The sequence below is a fragment of the Haematobia irritans genome, chromosome 4 (assembly GCF_050003625.1).
Source record: "Haematobia irritans isolate KBUSLIRL chromosome 4, ASM5000362v1, whole genome shotgun sequence".
In the NCBI taxonomy this organism is placed as follows: Eukaryota; Metazoa; Arthropoda; class Insecta; order Diptera; family Muscidae; genus Haematobia; species Haematobia irritans.
Window position 1 is genome coordinate 2,598,817 of NC_134400.1, and position 26,907 is coordinate 2,625,723.

At 33.4% G+C, this 26,907-nt stretch overlaps 2 protein-coding genes and 1 long non-coding RNA gene across 9 annotated transcripts in view; 2 read left to right on the forward strand and 1 right to left on the reverse strand.

The window, feature by feature from the left end:
• Nucleotides 1-4,791, forward strand: LOC142233591 (liprin-beta-2-like). Its single transcript, XM_075304558.1, has 3 exons — nucleotides 1-467; nucleotides 528-1,606; nucleotides 1,679-4,791. The coding sequence occupies exons 1-3, from the start codon at nucleotides 300-302 to the stop codon at nucleotides 2,616-2,618; spliced, it is 2,187 nt and encodes a 728-aa protein (XP_075160673.1). The 5' UTR covers nucleotides 1-299; the 3' UTR covers nucleotides 2,619-4,791.
• LOC142233590 (uncharacterized) overlaps nucleotides 4,549-26,907 on the reverse strand; it is a 26,942-nt gene continuing 4,583 nt past the window's right edge. The window contains exons 1-3 of one of the 7 annotated variants that reach the window (XM_075304557.1): nucleotides 10,238-10,384; nucleotides 6,720-9,305; nucleotides 4,549-6,664 (exon numbers count right to left, since the gene is read on the reverse strand). In XM_075304557.1, coding sequence (XP_075160672.1) covers nucleotides 6,600-6,664; nucleotides 6,720-9,305; nucleotides 10,238-10,286 — 2,700 coding nt within the window. In that variant the 5' untranslated portion in view covers nucleotides 10,287-10,384 and the 3' untranslated portion in view covers nucleotides 4,549-6,599. The other 6 variants (XM_075304554.1, XM_075304556.1, XM_075304555.1 and 3 more) reach the window with 6 other exon arrangements.
• LOC142236281 (uncharacterized) lies at nucleotides 25,169-25,664 on the forward strand. Its single transcript, XR_012721973.1, has 2 exons — nucleotides 25,169-25,419; nucleotides 25,487-25,664. It is a non-coding gene; the product is annotated as an uncharacterized LOC142236281 (long non-coding RNA).

Below are 26,907 nucleotides of genomic sequence, written 5' to 3' on the forward strand. Positions count from 1 at the left end.
TGTTATCGTTTATCTGCTATCGCTAACATTGTTTTTTCGGTGCCTAGTTGCTTTTTCTGTATTATTGATTGTTAAATTAATTTTTAATATCCAATTACTATTTGGGGAGAATTAATTTCAAATCGCATCACTGCCTTCACCATAAGATCACAGAAACAGCTTTCAATTATGCTGTTTTTGGCTTATTTTCTTTTGTGATTTTGTTTTGGGAAGAGGATACTAAAAATATACTTTCCCTGGACGGACATTCAGCTCGATTTTTCGCACATACTATTTCAGTTATTTTCTTTAAATTAACTATGGACTCCGCCTCTGAAGCCAGTAAAATGCTCGAAGAGGCTCTCTTGCAAATGGATGGCATTATTATGAATTCGAGCAACGGAAGTCCCAATATAATGGAGCGAAGCACAATAAGTAATGCTAATGTACTTTCGACAGCAAAAACATTGGCACTGGCTTTGCAACAGGTAAGTGATTGTTGCATTCTTCACACGTATGTAGAGATTTATAGTTGATTTGCGTATTAGGTGGGTCTTGCTGCTCCTACACCAGATACGGTGACGGCCGTGATCATTGCTAATTGGCTGGATCCCCATATACCGCGTCAAGACAATGATGAACGCATTAGACGCCTACAAAGAGATAAAGAGTCCTTGGCTTTGCAATATCAAATGGTGGCAGATAAACTGTGTGAACAAAGTGATCGCATTATTGAATTGGAAGGGCTTTTGGCGGAAAAAACCCAACAACTAAGTGCCAAAGACGAACTACTACAGCGTCAACTATGCACACGCTCGGAATTGGAAACACAAAAATTGGAACTTATGTCCGCCTTAAGTGAACTAAAACTTCACAGAGCTGCCTTAGAAAGAGAAAATATGGAATTGAAAAATTTCGAAAATTTGACTATAACCCAAGAACCACTGAAACGTCTTGCAGCTCCCTTTGGCAGTTTGGGAAATTTACATCATGTTCCGGGGCAATCGCCAAAAACACCTCCATCATCATTACGTCATCAAATACATCCGTTATATCATAGCCTACCCAGATCACAGTGTCATAAGAACAACAATAAACCAAAGCTGCCTATAAATCCCCATCACATTAATAATAACAACAACAATAATAATAGCAACGCCACAAACAACAACAGCAATAAATCATTTGACAATAACAGTGTGCAGAATAAGCAGCGTAACGTTGTGTTTGCCTCGAATGAAAAAATTCTTATTGATGATGATTGTGGCCATAGTGGGACGCCAGATGTTATGTACGGTAGTTACATATCACAGTCGAACACTAATTCGACGCCTTCTCCAACGCTCAAGGAAAGGTCTGCCAAAGGTCTTCGCAACATATTTTGCAAATTGAGGCGCAGCAATAGCGGTAATTTCGAATTTCCAGCTTTGGAGCAAGCCGAACCAGAATTTCGAAGAGGCGATCGTGTTAGGGCAACAGCTGGAGGCCGCATCGAAGGGTCAGCATCGTTATCACAGACACCATCAGAAACGAATTCATTTAAAAATTGGTCCGAGTGGTCGGTACAGGATGTTTGTAATTGGCTAAGCGGTGAATTAGGAATGCATTGCTACGAAGAGGATTGCAGGTGAGTTATAAGTAAAAAATAAAACATAAATTTTGGGCTAACACAAAAGACCATCACCATTGTAATTTTTAGAAAATGGCTAAAAAATTATCCTGCCACTTGTTTTTTTAATGCATCGCCCGTGGATATTGAGAGGGAATTAAATTTGAAATCCCCTTTGCACCGTAAAAAAATTATGTTGGCAATTGATGAACTTTGTGGCAAAGAGGAAGATTCATTAGCCTTGAAGGCAGCACAATTAGACATGGGTTGGGTTGTTCGCTGGTTAGATGACATAGGATTGCCTCAATACAAAGATAATTTTCTACAGGCCAAAATCGATGGCCGTATGCTTCATCGTTTGACTATGGAGGATTTGGCTCATCTTCAGGTGACATCGTGCCTCCACATAGCGTCCTTGAGAAGAGGCATACAATGCATGCGGGAAATGGATTGGAATCCCGAGTGCTTAATTAGGCGCTCCACTAAGCTGCCTAAACGAAACAGTTCGGAAACACCGAACGAAAGTACAGACAAATGCGAAGAGGCTGACACCAGTCTAGACTATATAGCTTTGTGGACCGCACACCGTGTTATGGAATGGCTACGTGTTGCCGATTTATCCGAATACGCTCCAAACTTACGAGGAGCTGGTGTCCACGGGGCTCTGATGCTTTATGAAACACGATTTAATGCAGAGTTACTAGCAGATCTATTGAGCATACCACCAAGTAAAACATTGCTTCGCCGCCATTTGGCAACACATTTCAAAGAACTTTTGGGCCGCGATGTTATTCAAGGCAAACGTGATGCCGAAGCCCAACCCTCTTATCAGCCCCTAACAATAACGGCGAAAATTAAACTACCAAAAAAGTCCCAGTTCACTTTAAAACGAAGAAAATCGACTAAAGGTCTGACTTGTGGTGGTACTGAAATCGAGTGGACCGACTATGTATGCCCAATGACCAGTGCCAATGAACATCATAATAATTCAAACACATCATCATCGACTTCAAATTCGACAAGCAATTGAGGATAATTGCTCTATATCACACACACACTATATTTTATTTTATTAAATGATATACACCCCTAAATGTTTAAGCAAAATCATTTTTTTTTGTTTTGTAACACACATACTAATTTTTTAACCGAACATTGTGTGTAATATTTCTACACAAAAGCTCTTTTTTCCTGTCTTATATACAAGCATACATACATACATGCATATATATGTAATTATATATATATATATAGAACCAATGTGTGTCTTCCAGAAATTGGTTAAACAAAACCAAGTTTTGTCTAACCGTTTTTGCTCAGTGTAAACGAACGAAAACCAAAACCAAAACGAAAGTATTCCCAAGCATTATGAAAATGATCAATTTGTCAATAGTATACATAATTATGTTACACAGACAAAATTACAAACAAAACAAAAGTATAGTTGTAAGACCCCATAGACTAAATCTATATAATACAGAAGCAATAGTTTTTTGATATTTGAAATTTACAAAAAAAAAAAAAGAAAAAAACAACACCTAGAATAAATGCTCATAACATTGTTCAGATCATCCTTAAGCTCACAGTGTATCTCACCTTTTATATGAACATAATGTGGCTATGGAAGTGTTTATCAAAATTTCTTTAAAGACCAAGTAACTTCTAGACGTAATACTTCATCTTCGGTTTATTGACGTAAATCGGCAATAATGAAAAGAAAATAAATTTTTATTTGATTAAATGGCCAGAGTCCAAAAATATGAATGTGAGCTAAGAAATTTCATCTGTAGTACCGGTCATCTGTATTCGGGATCGATTTTTAAAAATCCCGGGAAGCGGGATTTCAAAATATAGAATCCCGCGGTTTTCCGGGATTTTTAGGGATTAGGTTGGATTAGGCGTATTTTTATACACCTATGATAATACTTTTGTATTTCGATTTAAGTAAAATTATCAAATTTTTATCAGATAAACGCGATCTTGTCATATTTTCGACGGACTTTTATCAATGTTTTTTATATTATGTGGCACGAATTCCATTTCACATGAACTCATTATTCAAAGGATCTTATCGTTTACTTCGATTTTTGATGAAATTGTGCTGTTTAGTATACCTCATGTATAATAAATTCTTAATCAAGGTGTACCATAAATGTTTATAAACTCAATTTGTTGGGTATCAAATTTAAGAGCCGTTTACACTAAGTGAAGTCCCCAATTTATTAATAATATATTAATTCGGGACGAGATTTATCCCGAGTGACAGCCCTATTGAGGATACAGTAGCAGAAGCGATGAAGGCCTATTCTGTCTTTGAAGTTTCACCAACCCATCTTATGCCCTTTTCCCCTACCCATTTCCATTCATATGAATTCTCAAGCAAAAATAGAAAATCCAAATTGTTTCGAATTCGCGTGTCTATTTTTCTTTCGATAAGGGGATTCTTCGCATAATTTCTACATTTCGATGGTAACTGGTTATAGACCCTTATACTTACACTTGTGAATCATAAGTCATTTAATTAGTAATCAATTCACTTCATATTGATTAATTTTGAGCCAGCGATACATTTGAAATTTCGTATGTTTGACTATATCCAAGCGCAATGAATTATTATCATACAGTAGTAGCGTGTACGATATATAAATTCTCCATAATCGCTTAATTCGTCTTTGCATTAGTGTTATGCCACGGTTACTGTTCAAGATCCAATAGTCGATTTTGAACAATTGAGTCAAAGTGAAAACAAGGACTTTTTCCGTCAAAGAACTCACAATATTCTCTGGATTGCTCGCGTAATACTAAAGAATGTATATAAACTTCCACATTAACCACATTAAATTTATTTAAAATTTCATTTATAATGACATGGAATATTTGAAATGTCATTACAAAACAGTTTTTAATTAGTTCATTTGAAAAACTTACCTGCTATTAATCAGAATAAGAACATATAGACATAATATAAACATATTTTGTTGTGAATTTATTTAAGAGTTTATTTTCGTTTTGATGAATAATATAACAACATCGTAATTATATATTGTGTAACATACAAAAATTAACAACAATTTTCTTTTAGCATAATTTCTCCAGCATTTAAGTTATAAAAAAAAAACAGTTACGTTACCCATTTAATTTGTTAATATAATAATAAACTAAAAATTAAATAAAACGAACAACTACACAACCTTAACACTTAAGCGACTAGAGTTGTCATATCAATAAATTAAGGACGGATTTGCGTTTTGATTATGTTTGAGAGTCCCCATTTCAGCTTATTTTTATTATGTCTTAAAATTACATCCCTACGGGAAGGACAATATTATAAAAATTATAAAAAGAATCTTATATCGTATCTTTGGCAGTTTGAAAATGATAAATTACACTTAACTGTTATTAACATTTTTATTCTTAGAGAGTATTTAATATTATATATGATGAAAAAAAGCTTGCACTTTGAAAGCCTCTGCTAAGTTAGTGCTCCATTTGAAAAGCAAAAATGCTGCATCCATCTGTGGTTGCAAGAATGGGTATTTTTTTGCAATAATTTTCTGTAGCAAACAAATGGGATGTAGTTATGTGAAAACCGTGAATCCAATAGGATCCATACAGTTACACACAAAAAAGCATTTTTTGTTTTCAATCACGAAATTAATTGAGCCAATTAATTTTTAATTGAAATGTCTTCAATCACAGAAATGATAATATCAATTAAAAAATTAATTGAAGGTCAATTTAAAAATTAATTGATACTATTAATTTTTGTTTCACTTAAAAAATTTGTTGAATCAATTAAATTTTTAATTGAATATTTTTTAAAACATAAGAATTTAATAGAAAAATTTTTCGTGAATTTTTTTTTCTGAGTACTCTTGGGATCATCAACTGAAAATATAATCCCGATAGTTTTATTTTTTTACTAAATACATCCCACCTAACAATTTAAGGATATTGCGAAAGAAGAAAAATAACACACAGACATATTATCAGAAAGTCTTGTGGAAATCCTATATTAATTTTAATGCTCTTATTTGATAGGAATTTTTTAGTGTCAAAGTATAATTTGATAATTAGAGGGTAATAGGGTACCTTCTTTATTTGGGAAATCTTGCATTAATTGCCACTGCAATTAAACAGAAAAAATTTCATAAATTTTTTTCCAATTAAAGTCTTGAGTTTAAAAAATATTCAATTAAAAATTTAATTGATTCAACAAATTTTTTAATTGAAATAAGAATTAATAGTATAAATTAATTTTTTAATATGATCAATTAATTTTTTAATTCACTTTCAATTATTTTTTTAATTGATACTATCAATTCTGTGACTGAAGATAAAAAAATATATTTTTTTGGGTGTATTACTATGGTTATACATATGATATGAATGTCACTTGAGGGCCATATGGTTTTTGAGAATTCGTGAACCAGAACAGGGGACTATTTCAAATCTTATTTAAAACTTCCAATTTCATTTCTTCTCAAAGCACTGTGGCCTACAAATTTCCCAAAATAGAAGAGTTAATTTTAGCTCTTATCACTAGCCTAGTGGTATATTTTTTGATTCGTTAGCCGTAAAATAATGTTAGGTTAGATATCGCGGCAGCCTGTTATTTTAGGCTCACTTAGAGTATGCAGTTCAATTTTGTAACCACAAATGGTGGACATCTTTCTTATCATTGAGTGCTGTCCGATGTTACACTATGTGTGATAGAGACTTTGAAACACTCAGAAATGACTCGAGCATTGCTGAGAGCTGATAAACCACCGGTCTTTAGGACTCGACCGAATCTAAGATTGAACCAACAATCCTTTATATCCAAGGCCACCATTACTAACCATTGTACCACTGTGACCCTTCGCGATATATTGTTAGGAAGGTCTTTTCTATTCTAATACCTGTTTTTCTCTACCATTGTTTAGGGTAATATCTTCCACTATAGGTGATATATTTTGGGAGTTTGTTGTTAAAACATCCTCGGTGTTACGATTGGCATATTCTTCTGCTGCTAAGACCGCATCGTTTCCTCCATGGGCAGCCTGTAACTCATCGGGCAAATAGTCTTTCCAATTCCTAAATAAATATCGTGTGAATTTTTTCAATTGTCTAAATTTACAATAAGTCGCACCTTCTGCAGATTCCAATTGTTGGGTTTGTATCAAGAATCCTTGTTCCTTAAATGTTTTCTCCAACTTTTCCCTTTGCGTTGTTTTTCTTAATTGATGCAATGCTTGTTTCTTCCGTGATATGACAAACCGATTTGTATTCGAGGCAGATTGAAGACATTCTAGATTTTCATCAACGTACTTGGGACCATCACCACCATTTTCATTTCTTCCCACATCTAGAAACGTGGGTGTGGGTGAAGTTGGGGGTGGAGTTTTTGAAGCTGCAGCGTTACAATTTATAGGCTGCGGTATTAGCAAATGGGCATTTGATGTTTCGGGTATTTGTAACAATTCATTGCTTAGACCTGCCGATGGTGGCGGTATGTCTACTAGTAACTTTTGCCCCGAGCAATTTACGCCTGGCACCAAACCTGCAGTGTGAAACATTTCTCGGGGAAAATATTCATAGCCTCTTGTGGTTTTATCTCCGGTCCCACTAAAGTATCTATAATTACCCCCAGCATCCACGGAGAGCATTTTTTTCTCTTCAAGTGTGGGTTTGGATCCTCCAGTAAATTTGAATTTGCATATGCTCACTTCTGTAGCGGGATTAGATGAATTTTCGATATTCATGGGAGGTATGAAAATGGCTGAACGTTTACGTTTTTGTGGGGTTTGTTGTTGGTGTTGCTGAAGGGAACTGCATGAAGAGCCCATAATGGTGGTACTGCTACTTGCATTAGTTACCGACGAATTTTCAGACTTTATTGAGGAAGGAGTGGACATTTGTTCGGGATATTCAGGTAGACCTAAACTATTGGCATTTGATGGCATGGACGTAGCATTTGTCTTTTCTATTTTGGAAGGTAGAAAGAAACCCCTTGGAATTGGTATTTTTAAAGCTAATTTATTGTCTTTTTGTATAGTCTTCGCATTATGTAACAGAACTCCACTTTCCAGCAATTTCTGATAATACATAGTGATGGGATGTAGTACAGAATCGTCGTTTATCTCGCTCTTCGCATGTGACAATGGAACTTCGGGTATGTCTTTTTCCATTTTCGAGGGCAAAGAGACTTCATTATCCAGCTCATTTAGATTTGTTAGAGAATTTTGTAGATTGTTAGCCAACATGGAGTCTCTATCAAAGTCTGAGGGCGTTGTAATTGGCGGGGTTGGACAACTTGAATTCGATTCGGAAGCGTCGTCTGCACTCGAAATTGAGTAGGTATCTGCGGTTTGATCACGAAGGCACAGATTTAAAGGTTGATCCTCTCCATTGGCCGTTCTAGTGTCATTGGTGTCCGGACGATATTTTAGTTCGGCTTTCTCATTATTTGGTGTGTGTTGTGTGTCCGATTTTCTTTTGGGTAGAATGGTTCCATAGTTCTTATAAATTAAATGACATATATCTGCTTTTTTGGGCTTGCGTCCTCTACGTGGCTTGCTATTGTCCAATGTAATTTCTCCCATGTACGGTAGATCAGAATAGTAATGAGACCTTTTATGAACTTGATCCTTTATGATGGTTTTCACGTTACTCATTTCGCCATTAGAACGTATGATAGGCGTGGACGTGGAAGTATGGCTCTGAGGCCTCTGTTGATTATGGGGATTGTTATTGGCATCTAATGGCTGTTGTCGTGGCTTTACTCCGTTCGTGGATATTTGCTCATCCGATTTTGATGCATTTGCTGTCCTTTGAATTTCTGCAATTTTTTGCAACCAACTTCTTACATTTTCATGAGAGTTGCGGGTTTGTCTTTGGGTAGACTTTGATGGCCTTGCAGCAGTCCGTACTTGGCCTTGAGTTGCTTCATAGTGACTTAGATACTCTGGCGGGAGGGCTTGATGGTGGAATCGTAGTTTAACCGAATTGTTTGGTTTTTTCTTTGCCTTTGTCGAAGATGTGCGTTGCCTTGGACCAGTGGCCTGAGTGGCCGCCACAACCACATTATTCTCTCTTTGCTGCTGTTGCTGCTGCTGATTTCTGGCACTCATTAAATTTGCTTTTACTTTTAACTGTTGTTTTGTTAGATTACTGCATCCACTTTTTATTTGCTTCTGTTGTGGCGGTTCCGGTTGTATGGCACCACTTGTGGTACTTGCTGAAAATGTTGCTTGCGCCTGCGTAGTTAATAGACACTTTGCAAAATCAGCTGGATGTTCATCGTCGTGGCTGAGGACACTATTAGCTCCGTGGCTTATTAGTGGATCATCGGAACCTTGTAATAGTAGTTTACTGTTGCTGCTGTGATCATAGCGACGATGATTATGTACGGGTAGACGATGATGAGCCAATTCGTGGCTATTCATGGGATGTTGTTGCCAAGTAGACGGATGTGAGGGAAATAAGTCAACGGTATTTGTATCTTCAAGTTTAACATTGGAATCAAATGCTGCAGATGCTGCATTATCGTCGACTGGATTCAAGTGTTTTGACAATGTGAGAGAATTGGAATTAATGGGCGATGCGTTGGGTATCCTGGATATCAAAGATGGACACATATCCTTGTCGGTGATGGAATTGGTGGCGGTGGTGATTGTGTCTCCTCCATTTAGAATAGAAAAGTCATCCCGTGAAATATCTTGCATACTATGACCGACTGAAAAGAGACAAAGGGATGGCAAAATTATAAATTATTTTTTTGTTTTGTGGATGGCTAGATTAAAAAAAAAATAATAAAACATTTATAATAAAAGCTCGGAGTAAACATGTATAGTTAGACGTGTATAGAATTTTATCCGACATTTTCTTTTCAATGACCCTTGCCTTAAGCTTCTCGAATAATATTTATAAATAAAAGAATATTTTTTAGCAATATTTTTTCAGGCGCTTTGTTTTTATATAAATTTGAATTGGTAATTGCTTTGATCAGGAATTGTAATCAGAATTTCCACAAACTACTCCTCTCAAATACTTTTTCATTTTATTTTGGAAAAACAATGTTCTTATCTCGTTGAAAAATAAAATTATACCATGCTAGGCTATATTGCTAGGGTTTAGAAAAACCTTCCTGCTGGCAGAGAGGAATTTTAGGCCTTAGTTTGAATACACTTTGCTTTTGTATTGCATACCAATGGTAGGCGTTTGTTTATCTTTATTATTTTAATTGTTTTTCTAATAAGACTTTGGCCGAAGTGAGGATTGTGAAGTAGAAGGGATGATAGGATTGTTTATTTTCGGTTTGAATTATAGTACTAGTAATATCTGCAATCAATATTAAATGTAATACTCTTTTACAAGCAATATCATTTATTGGCCAAGAAATCTTAAATAAATTAAATAAAAAATGTATAAATATAAATAAAAAATGTATCAACATTTTCAACCAAAAAATGCTTAAGATTTTTTCAAAGCAAAAAAAATCTTTTTATAGTTTTCAAAAATTTTTATGGAACAGTACGTACAAAAATTCTCTAAGGTAGCCCCCATATGTATTATTTAATGATTTTAATTATCCTTAGTTGATGTGAAAGAGCCCTTCTTAAGCAGCAGAAGCTTAATTATTAATGTTTTATGAATTACGTTAATTACCCGTAAATAAATATTCTGGCAACATCTTCAATTTATCCATCAAATTCATAAATAATGTTTAAGTCAAAATGACACGAGTTTGTCTAAATGGGAATAGGACCACAAAAAACTACGACGACAAACGCACACACAAAGATCCACGAACACACTCACATGCATAACGCACTCACGCAAGCAAAGTCAACATTCATTTACCGGTGCCCACTGACCGTCAAACGACCACCACAGCCAATATACGAGTGCTTGGTAGCGTATACTTTCTATGAAATCCCCGTTAATTATACTCTCGAGAGTAAAAGATTGAGAGAACGCGAGAAAAGCAATGGGAGTTCAGATGATGTATTTTGCAGTGAGGGACTGATTTGTTTTTGCTTTCTTTTAGTGTTATTATGCTCTTGGCTCTGGCTCATGAAATTTGATGCCCTTTGATTGTGAATATGACCAAATACGGTTTAAAAAGAAATACCGACACACAGACACGCGTATTATAGAAACGAACGGTAAGTGTTTGTAGATATTTCTCCGATAATGTATTAAAATGTAATTTTTAATGCATTATATTATTATTATCATATGTGGCAGACACTTGTTAATACCCGATAAACAATTGTTTTTGATTTTTTTTTTAAATCACATCGTTTTTTTATTTTGTGTTGTTGTGTCCTAATTATTGGCATAAACACTTTGCGATTTCTTTCAATGGCATTGGGAGATAATAGGTTTGTGTATTACTTATATGACACGCGGTTCTTTCATTTCACTGTCTGTCCACTCTGCTTTAAAATCTGTCCGTTAACGGTACGCGTTGACACCCAAAACGCAACTAAAAAATCAAGCGCAGAAAAATATCTTTATTGCCAAAGAATCTAAATATCCACCTTAGATGGACGTTGTTGGTCGTTTTTGGTGGGATTCTGTTTGATCGTGGCATGCTCGCAAATGCCTCCGACTCTGTCCCACATTTCACGATCATCGGCAAACAGCCAACCATAAGAAGGCAACCTAACAAATCACGCACACACACACCCTCACATGTATACAAACTTACAGACATATGTACATAGTCTTTCGACACTCTGTGATGATATTTAGATCTCAATGTAAAATGTAGACGGGTTTCCTCCTATCTTACCCACTATTCCCGAAGATGCATACACTAAATTCTTCGTTTAAATTAGATGACGATTTATTCATAATAAAAATTAAAAATAAAGTAATTTTCTTCAACACTGAAATGGGAAAAATGATCTATGGCTTATTATTGTAAAGCTATTTGAAAATGTAAACAAAGTTTATAATCTCTGTTTCTTGTTCGTATTCTCTTTGAACGGGATACTATTTCTCATCGGAAAAATATGTATGACTCTTGTAAACTGGACTATGCAAAGAATAGAATTGAGGTATATTCTTGGAATATTTTGTCCATACCAATTAATAAACCGATAAATGCCTCCTTTTTTGACATACACCCAATGAAAATGGGGAAAGCAGACACCATGTGCTAAAATATCAAAAATTGTCTGCTATTTTTAAAATCGATTCCAATAAAATAAGTTTAAGTTTGGCAAAAGAGTTTAAGTTTAAGTTTGGCACATGAGATAAACTAGATGCTATTATAACACAGGATTTGTTTTCTAAATTTAATGAAACAAATTTTTGAAGCAAATATTAGATCTATACTAAAGGCTGTGGAAAGATTCATTCGCCCGAATCGAAACATGTACAGTCCAGGCGTGTATAGATTTGTATCTGGCGTTTTCTTTTCAATGACTCTATTAATCATGTTCCTTAATCTAAATCTGTCCATAAAGCTCGATTAATAATTGTAAAATTAGATATAATGCATTTGGACGTTAATTGCCTGTTTCGGTATCAGGCAAACATGAAATAAAATTTCATTATTTTAAAGAAATTTGTCCTTAATTTTGTGTTACGTGTCCTAATTTAGTTTACATAATAAGGTGTGCTGAATATGGTGTGTATCGCTCTATGTTTTTTGCATAGCCTCCATATAGACCAATTTCCCGATCTAACTAATTGGGCTTCTAGAAACCGTAGTTTTTATCGGATTTTCCTGAAATTGTATATATACTGGTATTTTAGACCCACAAAAATATGTATCGATTTTAGTTTTTATCGGTCCATTTGGTAAGGCCTCCATATAGACCGATTTCACTTCTTGAGATCATTGAAACTGAAAGTAAAATTTCCAGATTTTACTTCTCGTAATCATTAGAATAAAGGGGGAAAATCTTCAGGTTTTAGAATTCAAATCAAGGCGTTATTTTATCATTTTCTTGCACACTTACAAGAGATTTTTATGATTCCTCTAAAGCTCAAATAAAAATGGTTCTTATAAATCCAGAATCTGATCTAGTCTTCATAGGTGGAATCTTTCGTTTATCTTCTGTAAGCGTACTGGTAGAACTGATCTGCTTGGGAGACTATCTGACGTCGAACCCCCTGAAATTCTATATATTATTAAGTAACCCGTTACGACGAAGAGTTTTCAAAGGAAACTATTATATTTGATTCATGGTGGTGGGTATTTAAGATTCGGCCCAACCGAACTTACTGTTGTATATACTTGTTAATTTGAAAGTCGATTTAAAAACAAAAAATGAAAAATCGACTTTTGTGAAATCCATATCTCAGCTCATTACAATCCTTAGCTCAGTTTATCCGGTAACATTCTACAGCTATTAAAATTTCGTACACATTTTTTCAAAACCAAGAGAAAAACTACAAATTGAATTTTGTTTATTTCATCCACTCTAACGACTAAATTGTATATGTATGTAGGCAAATGTGTGTACAAGGGTGTATGTGTTTCATTGTATGTTTGAATGAGCTGAAAATTCATGCATTTCGAAGTAAAACATATTTGGCATACCAAAATACATTTCGGTTGATATCGGTGGATGTTGTTGTTTTTTATTTTTGTTCAGAATTTCGAAACGTGTGTGGGCGATGAATTTGAGAATTTTCGCTTTCAATTCTCAAAATAGCAAATTAAGACATCTACCACAACAAGACCGAAAACTTGTGAAACACATTAAGTTCCAATAAAAGTCGGCCAACCTAGTGAAGTACAAGTCCGCAACATGCTGTTGGTCATACCCATCGAAATGTTTTTGTTTTTTAGTTTTTCAAGAAATGGATTGAAAGCGAAAAGTTCACGCATCTACGGAAGTAAATAAAATAGCTCTAAATATACATATAAATCTACACAAACACCAAACCATTGAGTATGGACATAAATTGAAGAGGCAACAAAAGAAAAACAATCCATAAACATCGTCCACATATACCAAAATAAAGTCGACCAAAAACTATTTTTGGCAAAATATATGTGAATATCCGTATGAATATCCACCAAGCTATTGCCACTAGCAAAAGAACGAGCAACTACAACAACACATTCTTACTAAAAATAATAGCGACATCAACGGCATCAAGTGAGAATGAGGAACATTTCGGCCACTTGTTTGAATTTTCTCGCCGACAAAAGTGTCAACAACAAGAATAACACCAACCCAGGTTAGCTAAGTGATGGCAATTTGAAATTTTCAGAGCAAAAAATTTCCTTTTTTACTTTTCTTTTCGCTGCGTTTTACTTTCACTCAAACATCTACCATACAACAAGGCTGGGCAATTCGATCGTATTTTACCATATTTGGTTAATGTAAAATTCCCCCCACCAACAAAAAGAGAAAAAACATTTTAATAATAAATAAAAATAATAAAATTATGAAATGTGTCTTGCCTCCCCCGAAACAATGAAGGAGATAATTGTCTACAACAACATCAATGGTAGCCAGCAATTTTGAGATCACTGAGAATGGGTTTTGCGAGACTAGAGTAGCAAAGCAAACAAAAAAAAACACACACATAACAACATTGTAAATGTCGACATTTATTTCTGTATTTTTGGGTATATTTCTGGTGCTATTTTCATACAAAAAAATATAAACAATATTTGTTTGTGCAGCCAGAATAGGGCAGCATTCATGGCGCACACCCAGCAGTGAAAAAAAATTTTTTTTTTGTTGAATAATTTGTTGATGATTTTTTTTCATTTTATAGCTCTGCATATTTGCATAGATACATTTTTTTCTTCGAAAGGAAATTTTTGTCAGCCGTAGTTTTTTTAGGGCAAATTTAACTCATAGAAAATTACTGGAACTATTAATACAGATTTGTTAGTCTCAAAAAATGCTCTTTGATAAAACACAATTTGTAAACAATTTTTCAAGACAGAAGATTAACAAAAAGTTAACATTTTTCAGCACAGTTCAGACGAGAGTGATTGAACATACACCCAGAAAAGGAATATGATCACTCCAAACCTGTGCCGAAATCACATAACTAATTTCCGAGAAAATAAAACGGTTGCGATTAACAAGTTACATGTTCCCCGTGAAAGATTAACATTATGTTTTTGGAACTTGTTTTGGGTGATCATATTTCTTCTCTGCATATAAAAATTTATTACAGCCAATTGCCATCATTTTATTATCATTTTTGGGGCGAAAGTTATGTCTCATGTAATCAGAGGCTTTTGAATTTTTGTTCATCTTGAAGGTCAAGATTCAGAAAATCATCGAGTTAGAGACAAGTTGACTTTATTCAATATAATTTTCTTTTATGTAAATATACCTATATAGAAGTCGTATATCAATGGGCCAATACCTGAATCAATCTATACTAAAAGAAGAGTTTAGAAAACAAGTTTTTTTTTTCTTTTTTTTTTTCTTTAAAAGAAAATAAAAAAAATATTTGGGACAATCGTTGTATCGCTTGTCATCAATTCGAGTTTATTAGCGCCGAATACTTTGTAGCAAAGGAGAATTTATAAAATTTCCTTCTAGAGGACAGAATTTTTTTATTTGAGTGTAGTCCTGGCTGTCCGCATGTTGTTGCCCCCAAGGACTAACTCGCATAACTTACCGATCTTTATGAAATTTGGTTTGGACAATTTTTTATTTTTTGGCATAAAAACAGATAAAATTTAAAAGTGCACACTGAAAGAAGAGTTTTCTTTTCTCAGGAACGAAATTTTAGACAAAGTTTTCTTTTCAAGCTAATAAATTTATTTAAAAATAAATAAAAAAGATTACATAAAATCATTTTATAGTTTGTCATAAGTACGGTTTTATTTGCTCTTAAAGAAAATACACCGAAAAAAGTGAACTGTTTTATAGGAAGAATGAAGTACCTCCCACGAAAATTGAACTAAATTTTACTCCACATTTTGAGATTTCCACAAAGCATTATTAAAACCTAGAAATTTTAATGCCCTGTTGTACTTTTTAAGTGCAGTTCACGAAATTACATCATCTCATAGAAGAAAAAATTAACCAAAAGTAAAGAAGAAAATCATTGGCACCAAATCATGACCATGTTAACAATACTGTAGATCATTCTTACTATTTTTGGGAATCGTACGAAAATCTTCTTTTGCTTTAGTTCATATTGAACTTATGTGTACGGTCATTGAACTTTACATTCACCTTTAGTTCATAAAATTTTTGAGACATTGTTAAAAAAAAGTAAGATTTCATTAAGCTGTGGAAAATTTCGATACAAATAATAAAATTTAACTATAAGCAAATACATTTTTTCCAATAAAAATAAGTTAAATTTAGCGTTAGTTTAACTACGGAAATTTTTTTCTGTGTACTTTATTTTAAAGGGGAATTTCGTTTGTCTAAAATTTCGTTCCGGAGATAAATATTTTTTCTTTGGATGCATTGACGATGAAAACCAGTATTACCATATAGCCCTCATTTATTAATCCAACCTACTGAACTTAGACACAATGTCTTCCTACACCCAGAGAAGGAATATGATCACCTCAAACATGTTTTAAGAGCAAAATGTTATTTTTGGGTGGTGACCATGTAGCATGGTTTTCACAACCATGTTATTATGGGTTGCTTTATACAAAAAAAAAAAAAAAACTACGCTCGGAATCATTTGGTTTTAAAGAAAATACTTTATAGAAAAGGGGAATTTCGCTTTTCTAAAATTTCGTTTCGAACGAATATATTTTTTCTTTGGGTGTATAAACTTGATAAATTTTTTTCAATATAAATTTAACAATTTAATTTCATCATAGCTATGATTTGAGTCTTGAGATTTTTTAAAGGGTGTTTAGTTAATTTGTTCTTTAACGAAAGTGAATATTTCATAAAATGTATGATAAACTACGTTAAAAAGTAAGAAGCCCTGAATATTTATTATTTACGCCGCTGGGCATAAGAAAAATAATACACATGGGGGTATTACCATTGTGAATTCTGTTGGCATCCACTTTATTATATGTACATTGATAGGTATGTATGGCGCTTAAATGTTTATGACTGGGATGAAATACAGCCAATTACTCTCAGTAATAAACTTACAACGATCACAAATCTATGACATATTTGGTGTTATTATTATTATTTTTTTTAATTGGGTTAGTCTTTTGTCCCAAAATTCCCTATATATAAAAAGCTAAGCTTAACCGAAAATCATATGCCGACCTCATCCATAGAATTTATCAGACTGTTCAACCGAAATCTTGGTCTAACGATATTATCTTTAGTTGGCAAAGTTATTGTTTTCCGACCAAATAAAATTTTTATCGGACGAAAATGACAATGATATTTTTTTATAATATTAATATTATTGGGTATAAAATTTAATTTTAAATATTGATAATAATGGAAGTAGAATTACTTCCATGTGACATTGTCGCATTTATTCAATTTTTTTTTTGTTGCATACAGAAAATAAGTCTATCGTTAAACTGATGCCAAATTTAAATTATTTTTGTTGCAAAAAATTTTTTTTCATCGCTCAGTGCAATTTTTCTTATCCCAATCAACTGTGTCCAAAAAATTGACGAACTAAACTTGGGTATAAAATTTGGCACTGATGATATTTTTCCTAGCATTTAGTTAGTTTTTTCTTTTAGGAAAAGGAGTCATTTTCTAAATGGTAGTTAATTAGCATAAAATGTCATTAAATTTTCCTTATGGAAATTTCCAAGCAAAAAATGGAATACAATGTAGTTATTTATTGCAAAATGTTTTTTGTTTGTGGTTAAAGTTTATTTTTTATTGTTTTATGTATGTCTCAAACATTTTATGAACTAAACGTGGGTATAAAGTTTAATGACCGTTCACATAACATATGAACTAAAAACCAAAGAAAATTTTCGTACGATTCCCAGAAATAGTAAGAATAAACTACAGTATGGTTAAAATGGTCATGATTTCGCGCCAATGACTTTTTTCTTTACTTTTAGTTAATTTTTTCTTCTATGAGAGAGTTTAATTTCTTGAGTAGCAGTTGAAAAGTACACCATGGCACTAAAATTTCTTTGTTTTAAAAACGATTTATGAAAATCTCAAAATGTGAAGTACAATTTAGTTCAATTTCCACATGGCGTTGTTTATTCTTGCTATAAAACTGTTTTGTTTTCTGCGTATTTATCTTTCAACAGCGGAAATAAAACCTGCATTTGTATAAAATTTCGTTTCTCTGAAAAGGACAAGTTTTTCCCATAAAGTTTGCCTTTTTTCAATGTATTAACTCCTTCATAGAGTACACAGAAGCAATTGTTTTTGGGTGACCCTATTCTTCCTGCAATTACGAAAAATCCTTATTCTCATTACCTACAATGCAATGAATGGTATCATCAACTCGAAACAAAAACATTAAGGCTTATTTGGTAAAAAATCATACATACGCCTGCACAATAGTCTTTTATTGAATATTACAACTGGAATAATTTATTATGTGATCAAATATAAACAAAAACAAAAAATGTTTATAACCACTGCACCTCTTTCCAACTTGCCAACTTTGTTTCTCTGCTAGGTTACTGGTCTAATACATGATTATGGCAAAGGTTCTTGCCAGCAAAACTGCAGCAGCACCAAAGAACATTTTTAGATATGGAGAAACATTTGTGGCGAGACAGATTTCAATTAAAGAAAAAAAAACTGGAAGCAAATAGCAATATGTAGGTGTTTCTTAATAGATCGACGACATGCCAAAAAAAAAAACACAAATTTCTCATGCACTTCAAATGTGAACAGTGTTGGGGGATTCAAACAAATATTTAACAAATTTTAATTTGTTGCTACCTTCCATATATGGCATTTGGGGGATAATATTGGTTAATAAATCACCTCACATTGCGCATAATGATGTAAGCCACAGTTGTATTTAGTATTTATGTGTTCTCGAATCACACCACCCACCCTCCAACTCATCTGTTCCATCTGGCAAATGCACTTGAAAATGTCATAATTGTTGTAGTCTCATTTATTAGTTATAACCAGTCGTTTAACAGACAGATATTTTAGCATGCATTCAAATCGCAAAACTACAAAATCTAATCAAGCGGAATGCAAAATGAATCGAATATTATTGGAAATATGCAAAAACAAAAAAAAATCAGGTTTTTACCATTTTCGGCCGAAAATAATTACTTTACCAGCAACACCACTAACAGCAATAATAGTTCTCCAAAGCACAGCAAACTCATGTGACTGCATTCTGCATTGAGCTAAGCTGTCCACCCTCTATGAACGACACAAACATTTGCGCAGACGCAGCCTTCTTTTTTTTGGAGAAAATTTTTTTATTTGTTATAATAGAATCCCACAAAAAACAAAAATCCGTCTAATTGGAAACTGCATTACCTAGAAAAAGCAGGGAGATGACGAACGAGAATTGGCCAGAACTGGTATGCAATATGAGTAGAATATAATAAAGAACTTGTTGCTTACACTTACACTAATCGTGGGAGTAAATAATAGAATAAGATTTCTAGTTTCTATTTCGACGTTGACGTTCCAAGTTGGGGATCAATTTGAAAAACCTTGAAAATTGTATAAAACCTCAAAATCTGAATTTATTATAGGTATTATATGAGGACTAATTACACAAATAGAAGGAGGTGTATACAAAACAAAATCTATACGCAATGATAGCATTTTCAATTTGTTTCATTATATATTTGTTACGTAGCAGTTGAGGGAAAATCGCGAAAAGTTGGTTTAACACCTTTCACTACCGATGTTCACCTCAGACGGCATGACTTTGAGAATCAGGTAACATATACATTACTCTTAAAACTTTTTTATATTGTTTTAAAGTTTTAAGGGTATCGCTTTAATGTTAATGTAGCGGTTGCTGAGCTAGCGTTTCATCAATTTGATGTGAGTTTTTTTGCTGTGGAAAAATTGAATTTCCCCTTTTTGTCATTTCAAATATTGCCCTTAAGCAATAATGGTGACCTATTTCTAGTAATCATACATTGATTTTTTGCATGTGAGCAAGCATTATCTAGCTATAGGATATAAGAAAATTGAAAATTGGATCTACGGTATGAACAGTGAATGTCGATATATACATGTCCTTTGTAGTAGTGGTTCTAAATCGCTTTATTGGAAATAATTCTGCAACGGATAAAGATATCATCATAATTATTTCTTTGTGTGAAAGCTGAGGCGTTTGAGGGTCTCTAGTGAGTCCACGGGCTGACCTGTAGCCGTTGAAAGTTGGTTACCTCGGGGGTACGAAATTTTGTATTAGCTGACAACAAGGGCATATCCTTGTTTTATTTTCTTAATTGCATTCGCTACAAAAGAATTGTGTAATCTAAAGCACATTCGATTAAACAAACAATTTGATATTTCAAAAAATACCGAATTTTGACCAATTTTTTCGGAAAACGCGATTGCATTCATTGTGGTGTAACATTTTTTTCTAGATTTTTTGTTTGCTTGTTTCTTATAGCCTTTTTTAAGCTTTCATCGGCCATTTTGGTAAAGTAGTATATGAGTTAGCTCTTCTCATCCCAAAATTGGAAATTAAAAAAAAATCAGTTTTAAAAAATTCTCATTTGGCAAAGCACCGATTGCTAAGATGATTTCTTTTCCAAAAAATCTCATATGTCCACTATTTACAACATCCTAGCGGTAAACAGCAGATAAATATACAAATTACAAAATTTTACTATATCCCTTTCCGACCGTGTACGCACAATTGTGCGGGTAACTTTAAGTCTCTATAATTTCTTTAATATATGACGTACTGCGATAAGAGCGACAAAAAAATAATTGTGTATGCTCTCTCTTTGTCTAAGAATGTGAAGAACCGTTATAAATATTTGCTTTTCATATTAATTTTGTAGTTTCAGCAGTGTACTTTGCGCATTTGTAAAAATGAGTGGAAGATGTAAGTTTGCAAATATATTAAAATTATTTAAATTGTGGAATATTTCATCAAATAAGTGTTTTCAATAAGAAAACATTTTAAATATTGTATGCAAACAATAACTTCGTGATTATTTTGTGTTTTTTGATATTTTTACGTCCGCACTTTTACCGGAATTTACCGGACTGCAACAATTGTACGTATCCTGAAAAAACAGGATACAGGATCAAACTGAACAAACTTAATAATTTAAAATGTTCTATGTACACATAAATAACAGAATTCAAAAATTTAGGAAAATCTATCACGTGGATCGGCTATAGGTCGGAAAGGGATATATGTCCCCACTTTGTGGATTTTTGATACGAATTTTGGAATTCAGAAATATTTCGTAAAACAATTTTCCCTGCAAAACTCAATAAAAATCATGATTAGTTCAATAGCTATAAAGGCTTCAGGTCTCAAATGTTATAAAGCCAGAGTTTGGCTTTGATTCGCTTCAAGTTTTGCACAAAAAGTATAATTAGCGATATAGGAATCTTTTACACGCAAAAAAATAATTCTTTCCTCCCAAACAAAATTTTAGACAAACAAAGTTCGTTTCTCATTTGCTTTTCCTTGAAAGGAAGTGTATTTGGAAGAAAAGTATATACTTTTTTGTGATAAACGTTTATTCTTTTCCAGGATGTAAAAACAATTTCATAAAATATAGCTGATGGCCTTAGCAGCCAATGCTACTTTTCCCTTTTCTTTTTTATCATACATTTACTGTATGATTAAAATAAACAATAAATAAATAAATAAACAATTTCATAAAGACTAACTCAAAAAAATTTTTTTCTGACTAATTGCATTTTCCCTCACATCTTTCTCACTTCCACGAAGTTTTTTAGTTCTTAGCACCTTTTTCTGTAACACAAACAATGTAGAAGAAATTATACGATTTTATACATTTTTAAAATTTTTACCTTTCGCCTGGACGGAGAATCGAACCGCGGACCATGCAATTTGTAAGCCAACACACTATCCACTGAGCCATGTAGCCGTTATTGTCATCAATAGACAATTACCCATATAAGTTATATTTATATAGCATAGCTTGCGGCGCCCACGAGCCGATTAAACAAAGTTTATTTAACAGAAAAATACATTTAGTTGGGCACCGTGGAGCAGTGGCTGCTACGTCCGACTTGCATGCCAAGGGTCGTGGGTTCGATCCCTGCTTCGACCAAAGTTTTTTTTTTTACATATATTCCAGATATGGTCGAAGGATCCCGAAAAAAATGTTCAACATTACATTCTACTATATTAAATTTTTACTACACTCAAAAAAAAGTGAACTCTCTATTTCACTAAAGCCATAATAACTTTATATTAGTTCATAGAATCATTATGTTTGGAAAAAGTTTATTTTAGTCAAATAATTTTTTGCGTATGTTAGTTAAATGAACTAAAAAACGGGATAAAGTTATACACAAATAAAGCATAAAGATTTCCTAATTTCGTATTTCTTACAAAATAGTTCATTATTTCTTTAAATTTGTAAATTTTACCAAAAATGTGTCCATCATGAACTTCTTATGTCACTAAAGACATTCTTGCAATTTTGAACTCCAAGATTTCTCTTAAAACTACAAAATTTTCTTTAACTACTGAAAAAATTTAGTTATGTCTAATAAATTTTCTTGAATTTGTCGAAAAATATTTACTTATTTTTGCCATATCGGAGTGATGCCAGCGCTTGTAATACCGTTTAGTTAAAATTTTCAAAAAAAGTTCCCAATTTTCCAAAATTAATCAAAAGTTATCTTTCCTGGTGGGTTCACTGTTTTTTCAGTGTATGAACTGTAAAATGAGTCTTATTAAAGACCTAAAGTCAGAAAAGAACAGTGTTTGATATAAACGAAATGGACTGTGTTGTTGGTTCAATAATAACTTTTTTTATTGAAAAAATAAAAATTTTGTAACAAACGAATTTTTTTGGTGATAAAAGTGTATACTTTTCGAAGCAATTCAAAAAACTCTAACAAAAGAAAAACGTTTTCGGTACACGTTTTCCAAACGTTTTTTTTCTTTGCGTGTAGGCTCAAAATATTGACCCCAATTTGCAAAAATTTTGTCCATATTTCGCAAACTATAAAATAAATATATTGCAAACTTAGAGGAAAACACCTCAGTTTTCACACAAAATTATGTTGAAATCTTTATCCGTTCAAAAGTTGCAGAATTTAAAAAAGCGATTTGGAACCATTGTGCATTGGTAGCTAAATGTTGCAAAATCTCTACAGCCGTTAAAAAAAATATTAGACAAAAAAATTGTTACATGGTATGCCTAAATACAAAATGTTTGTAAAAAAGTTCCCAATTTTCCAAAATTAATCAAAAGTTATCTTTCCTGGTGGGTTCACTGTTTTTTCAGTGTATGAACTGTAAAATGAGTCTTATTAAAGACCTAAAGTCAGAAAAGAACAGTGTTTGATATAAACGAAATGGACTGTGTTGTTGGTTCAATAATAACTTTTTTTATTGAAAAAATAAAAATTTTGTAACAAACGAATTTATTTGGTGATAAAAGTGTATACTTCTCGAAGCAATTCAAAAAACTCTAACAAAAGAAAAACGTTTTCGGTACACGTTTTCCAAACGTTTTTTTTCTTTGCGTGTAGGCTCAAAATATTGACCCCAGTTTGCAAAAATTTTGTCCATATTTCGCAAACTATAAAATAAATATATTGCAAACTTAGAGGAAAACACCTCAGTTTTCACACAAAATTATGTTGAAATCTTTATCCGTTCAAAAGTTGCAGAATTTAAAAAAGCGATTTGGAACCATTGTGCATTGGTAGCTAAATGTTGCAAAATCTCTACAGCCGTTAAAAAAAATATTAGACAAAAAAATTGTTACATGGTATGCCTAAATACAAAATGTTTGTAAAAAGGGGTAGTATAGGAGTTTGAAAAATATTTTGAAGTCTTTGAGATTTCAAGAAACTCGTCCCTATTTAGATGCATAAAAAAATACCTATTTTTCGGTTTGCGAATTTGCAAAACAAACAGTTTCCATCCCCTCAACAAGCAAGGAATGTTTATTAGTAAATAGGGCACAATTTGAAAGAGTTTTCAGAATTTATCAGACCATTCAGTGAACGTTTACACATTCGATAGATTACAATCACGCTTAAATAGATAGGGCTAAACGTTGGAGAACATAACTCATAACAATTTCTATTAAACGGAAAATATGGGTAGGTTAGGTTAGGTGGCAGCCCGATGTATCAGGCTCACTTAGACTATTCAGTCCATTGTGATACCACATTGGTGAACTTCTCTCTTATCACTGAGTGCCGCCCGATTCCATGTTAAGCTCAATGACAATGGACCTCCTTTTTATAGCCGAGTCCGAACGGCGTTCCACATTAGAGTGAAACCACTTAGAGAAGCTTTGAAACCCTCAGAAATGACACCAGCATTACTGAGGTGGGACAATCCACCGCTGAAAGACTTTTCGGTCGAAGCAGGAATCGAACCCACGACCTTGTGTATGCAAGGCGGGCATGCTAACCATTGCACCACGGTGGCTCCCAAAATATGGGTAGAAAGTCAGTTTCGAACCAGTCGCTGTTTCAACTGAACTTCTCCTTATTAGAATCTTGTAAAATACTTTCCAACTAGAGGTGTGCACGTGACATTGAAATTAGCGTGACTCACGACTCACGCGTGAGTCACGCTCATAGCAATGGCGTGAGTGTGCGTGATTAACAAACTAAAATGTATTGCGTGAGCGTGAATCACGAAAATATTATCTTCGTTTGTGTGCGTGAGTAAAGATTTACGCTCACGAAAATATCCCGCTCACCAACATAAAACGCTTAAGAGTTAAATTCATTTACAATTTTAGTGGCACCTGGCATGTTAAGAGTGTAATAAAGCTCTCGATTTTAATAATGCTCAAGTTTTCAGACACGTCGCTAAGGTAAATTACTGAAAAAATTGTTCGTGAGTCACGTCATTTTTCGTGTGTCACGATATTATTCGTGAGTCACGGTATTTTTCGTGAGTCACGACATTTTCGTGCGTGAGTGTACGTGAGTACAAATTTTCTTTTCATGAGTGTGCGTGAGTCCTACCAAACAATACCGTGCGTGAGTGTGCGTGAGTAAGATTTTTCCGTCGTGAGTGTGCGTGAACATGAGTAAAATATTACTCACGTGCACACCTCTACTTCCAACATATTGTTTTTTCGATAATATGCCATTCTAAAATATACACCAAAATAACAATGTGGTTTAATTGCATGGTGGAAGGTTACGTATTAAGAAACTTCTAAACATATATGAGTGAATTAACTCCTTTGACAAGCAATTTCCACTCTGAAGGACGTCTTGATACATCCACGTTTACATAGTTCTACTTACAAAAATAATTGTAATGTACTTTATACTACTTATGGGGAACAATTATTTTTGTAATGGCCACTTTTGATTCGGGAGTGAAAGGGTTAAAAGACCGGGAGTAAACGTCGACTTTACTGTTTATAGGAGGACCATTAAGTAATGGCTTAGAAATCACGACAAAATTTATTCGACCTTATGATTTTACATTTCGAAAGTCCTGAAGGCTTAGTTATTTATTTATTTAGTTATTATCCGATTCTTTTGAAAATTGCTAGGAAATGGTTTATAATTAAATATAGCCAATACCCTGCCAGCATTTCAAAGTTCCATTTCATCCTCATCGCTACCACAGACTCGTAAATGTCACCACAACCATCGCGAACTGTGATGGGGGAAGCATATCAAAAAGTACAAAATGTACATGAAAGTATTTTGCCATCACTACTGTTAGAAGAGCCATTTTATTTTTTGTGAAACGCCAAGCACAACCAGCTTGTTATATTTTATTTAAATAAAAACGAAAATAAAGTTCTGAAAACATAGATATTACGCTTAAAATTGTGAAAGGTATATGGTGAACAATTTTCGACTTTCCAAATAGAATAAAGTGATCGTTTTTCAAATATTTTTCCAGGCACGCTGTCTCCATCGAAAATAAACAAACTGGCTGATAGACGCTGCAATATGTAACTTGCTACTTAAAACTCAACATCATTCTTTTATTAATGCAAAAAATTATGTTAAATGTGATGAGATAAACCGAAAAATGTTATATTTATAAGAAATTATAAATGTTTAATCAAATCAATAAACATCTACACAATCGTGTTTTACTTGACCACAATGATTCTTCTACAATTACCTTAAAATTCACTTTTTCTGATAGTTTGCAGGGGTTCTTATTGGCGTCCTTCGAAATTGATCTAAATAGGCACCTAATAATTGCACTGATGAGAAACTTTTTCGTAGTAACTTGGCGTGGTACAACTTCTCAATAGTGACGGCGCTTTTCCGACGAGTTTTTGATGTCGTATATGATTGTTTTCGACGTAGTGAGGATTCTCAGAAGCGCCCCCAAATTCAAAAAATGTTGGCAGGGTATATAAGTAATTCACAATAAACTGCTATTGTGATTGTGACATATCAAAATTCAATCTGGAAATAGCGGAGAAAGCAAAACTGGCCTACAGGAATTGACAAAGATAAACTTATATAGAATCATCATCTATGTCCTCTTCATTAAGGTGATCATAAAATTTAAAATTTTCGAAATTCGATTTTCTTCATTGTTGCATATTTCCCATTCTTCATTCATTGATCCATTCCCAATTCATTCATGTCTGCTTGTTTGTTGTAGACAAGTTCGAGTTACTGCCTAGCTATTATGGATGTGCTTCGCTGTTGTTCGATGGCTTATTATTTTGACTAGTAACTCATTTTGCATTTTTTGGTATTGAAATTTATGGTCATATGCTCTTTAAATGGTGAAAATTGGGATCGTAGATCAGTAGTCGGTCGGCTATTTCGCTCATATGATGTGGTATTGTTCGTTGGCAAAGGAGAACGTCCCGGCCGCGGTGGTGGTTATCGTTTTGCCTTTTTTTGAAGCAAACTTTTATAAATACGGACGAGTTTGTACATCCAAAAAACATGGTAAGTTAGCGCATATTATGCATTATGGCTAACAAATACAATGCAATGAAATGACAAAACAAAAAATAATAACAAATGGCAAATTACCAAACAAAAAATATGTGTTGGTGTTAAAATGGGCAAGGAAAAAGTTGACGCACTGCGCAGCAAATGGGAATTCCATCATCGTAATGAGCTATTAATTTGTGATTTTCTCACAAAACTCATCGAGTAGATAAGTACTAGAATGGAATGGAATCAACCAAATATAGGAAGGAAATGATGACTTGCCTGTAAAATGAGGTAAAACATTTTTTGCCTTTCTATTATCACATCTAAAGAGAGAATCTAAGTAAAAACAAAATAAATATGTTAGTCACCGCAATGTACTATGACACGCCCTTTTAACATACACTGAAAGAA

Bases quoted from the DNA above. Each gene is read 5' to 3' on its own strand.
- LOC142233591 (XM_075304558.1), top strand. From the start codon at position 300: ATGGACTCCGCCTCTGAAGCCAGTAAAATGCTCGAAGAGGCTCTCTTG. The intron at 468-527 runs GTAAGTGATTGT...TTTGCGTATTAG, and splicing joins TGGCACTGGCTTTGCAACAG to GTGGGTCTTGCTGCTCCTAC. The intron at 1,607-1,678 runs GTGAGTTATAAG...TGTAATTTTTAG, and splicing joins TGCTACGAAGAGGATTGCAG to AAAATGGCTAAAAAATTATC.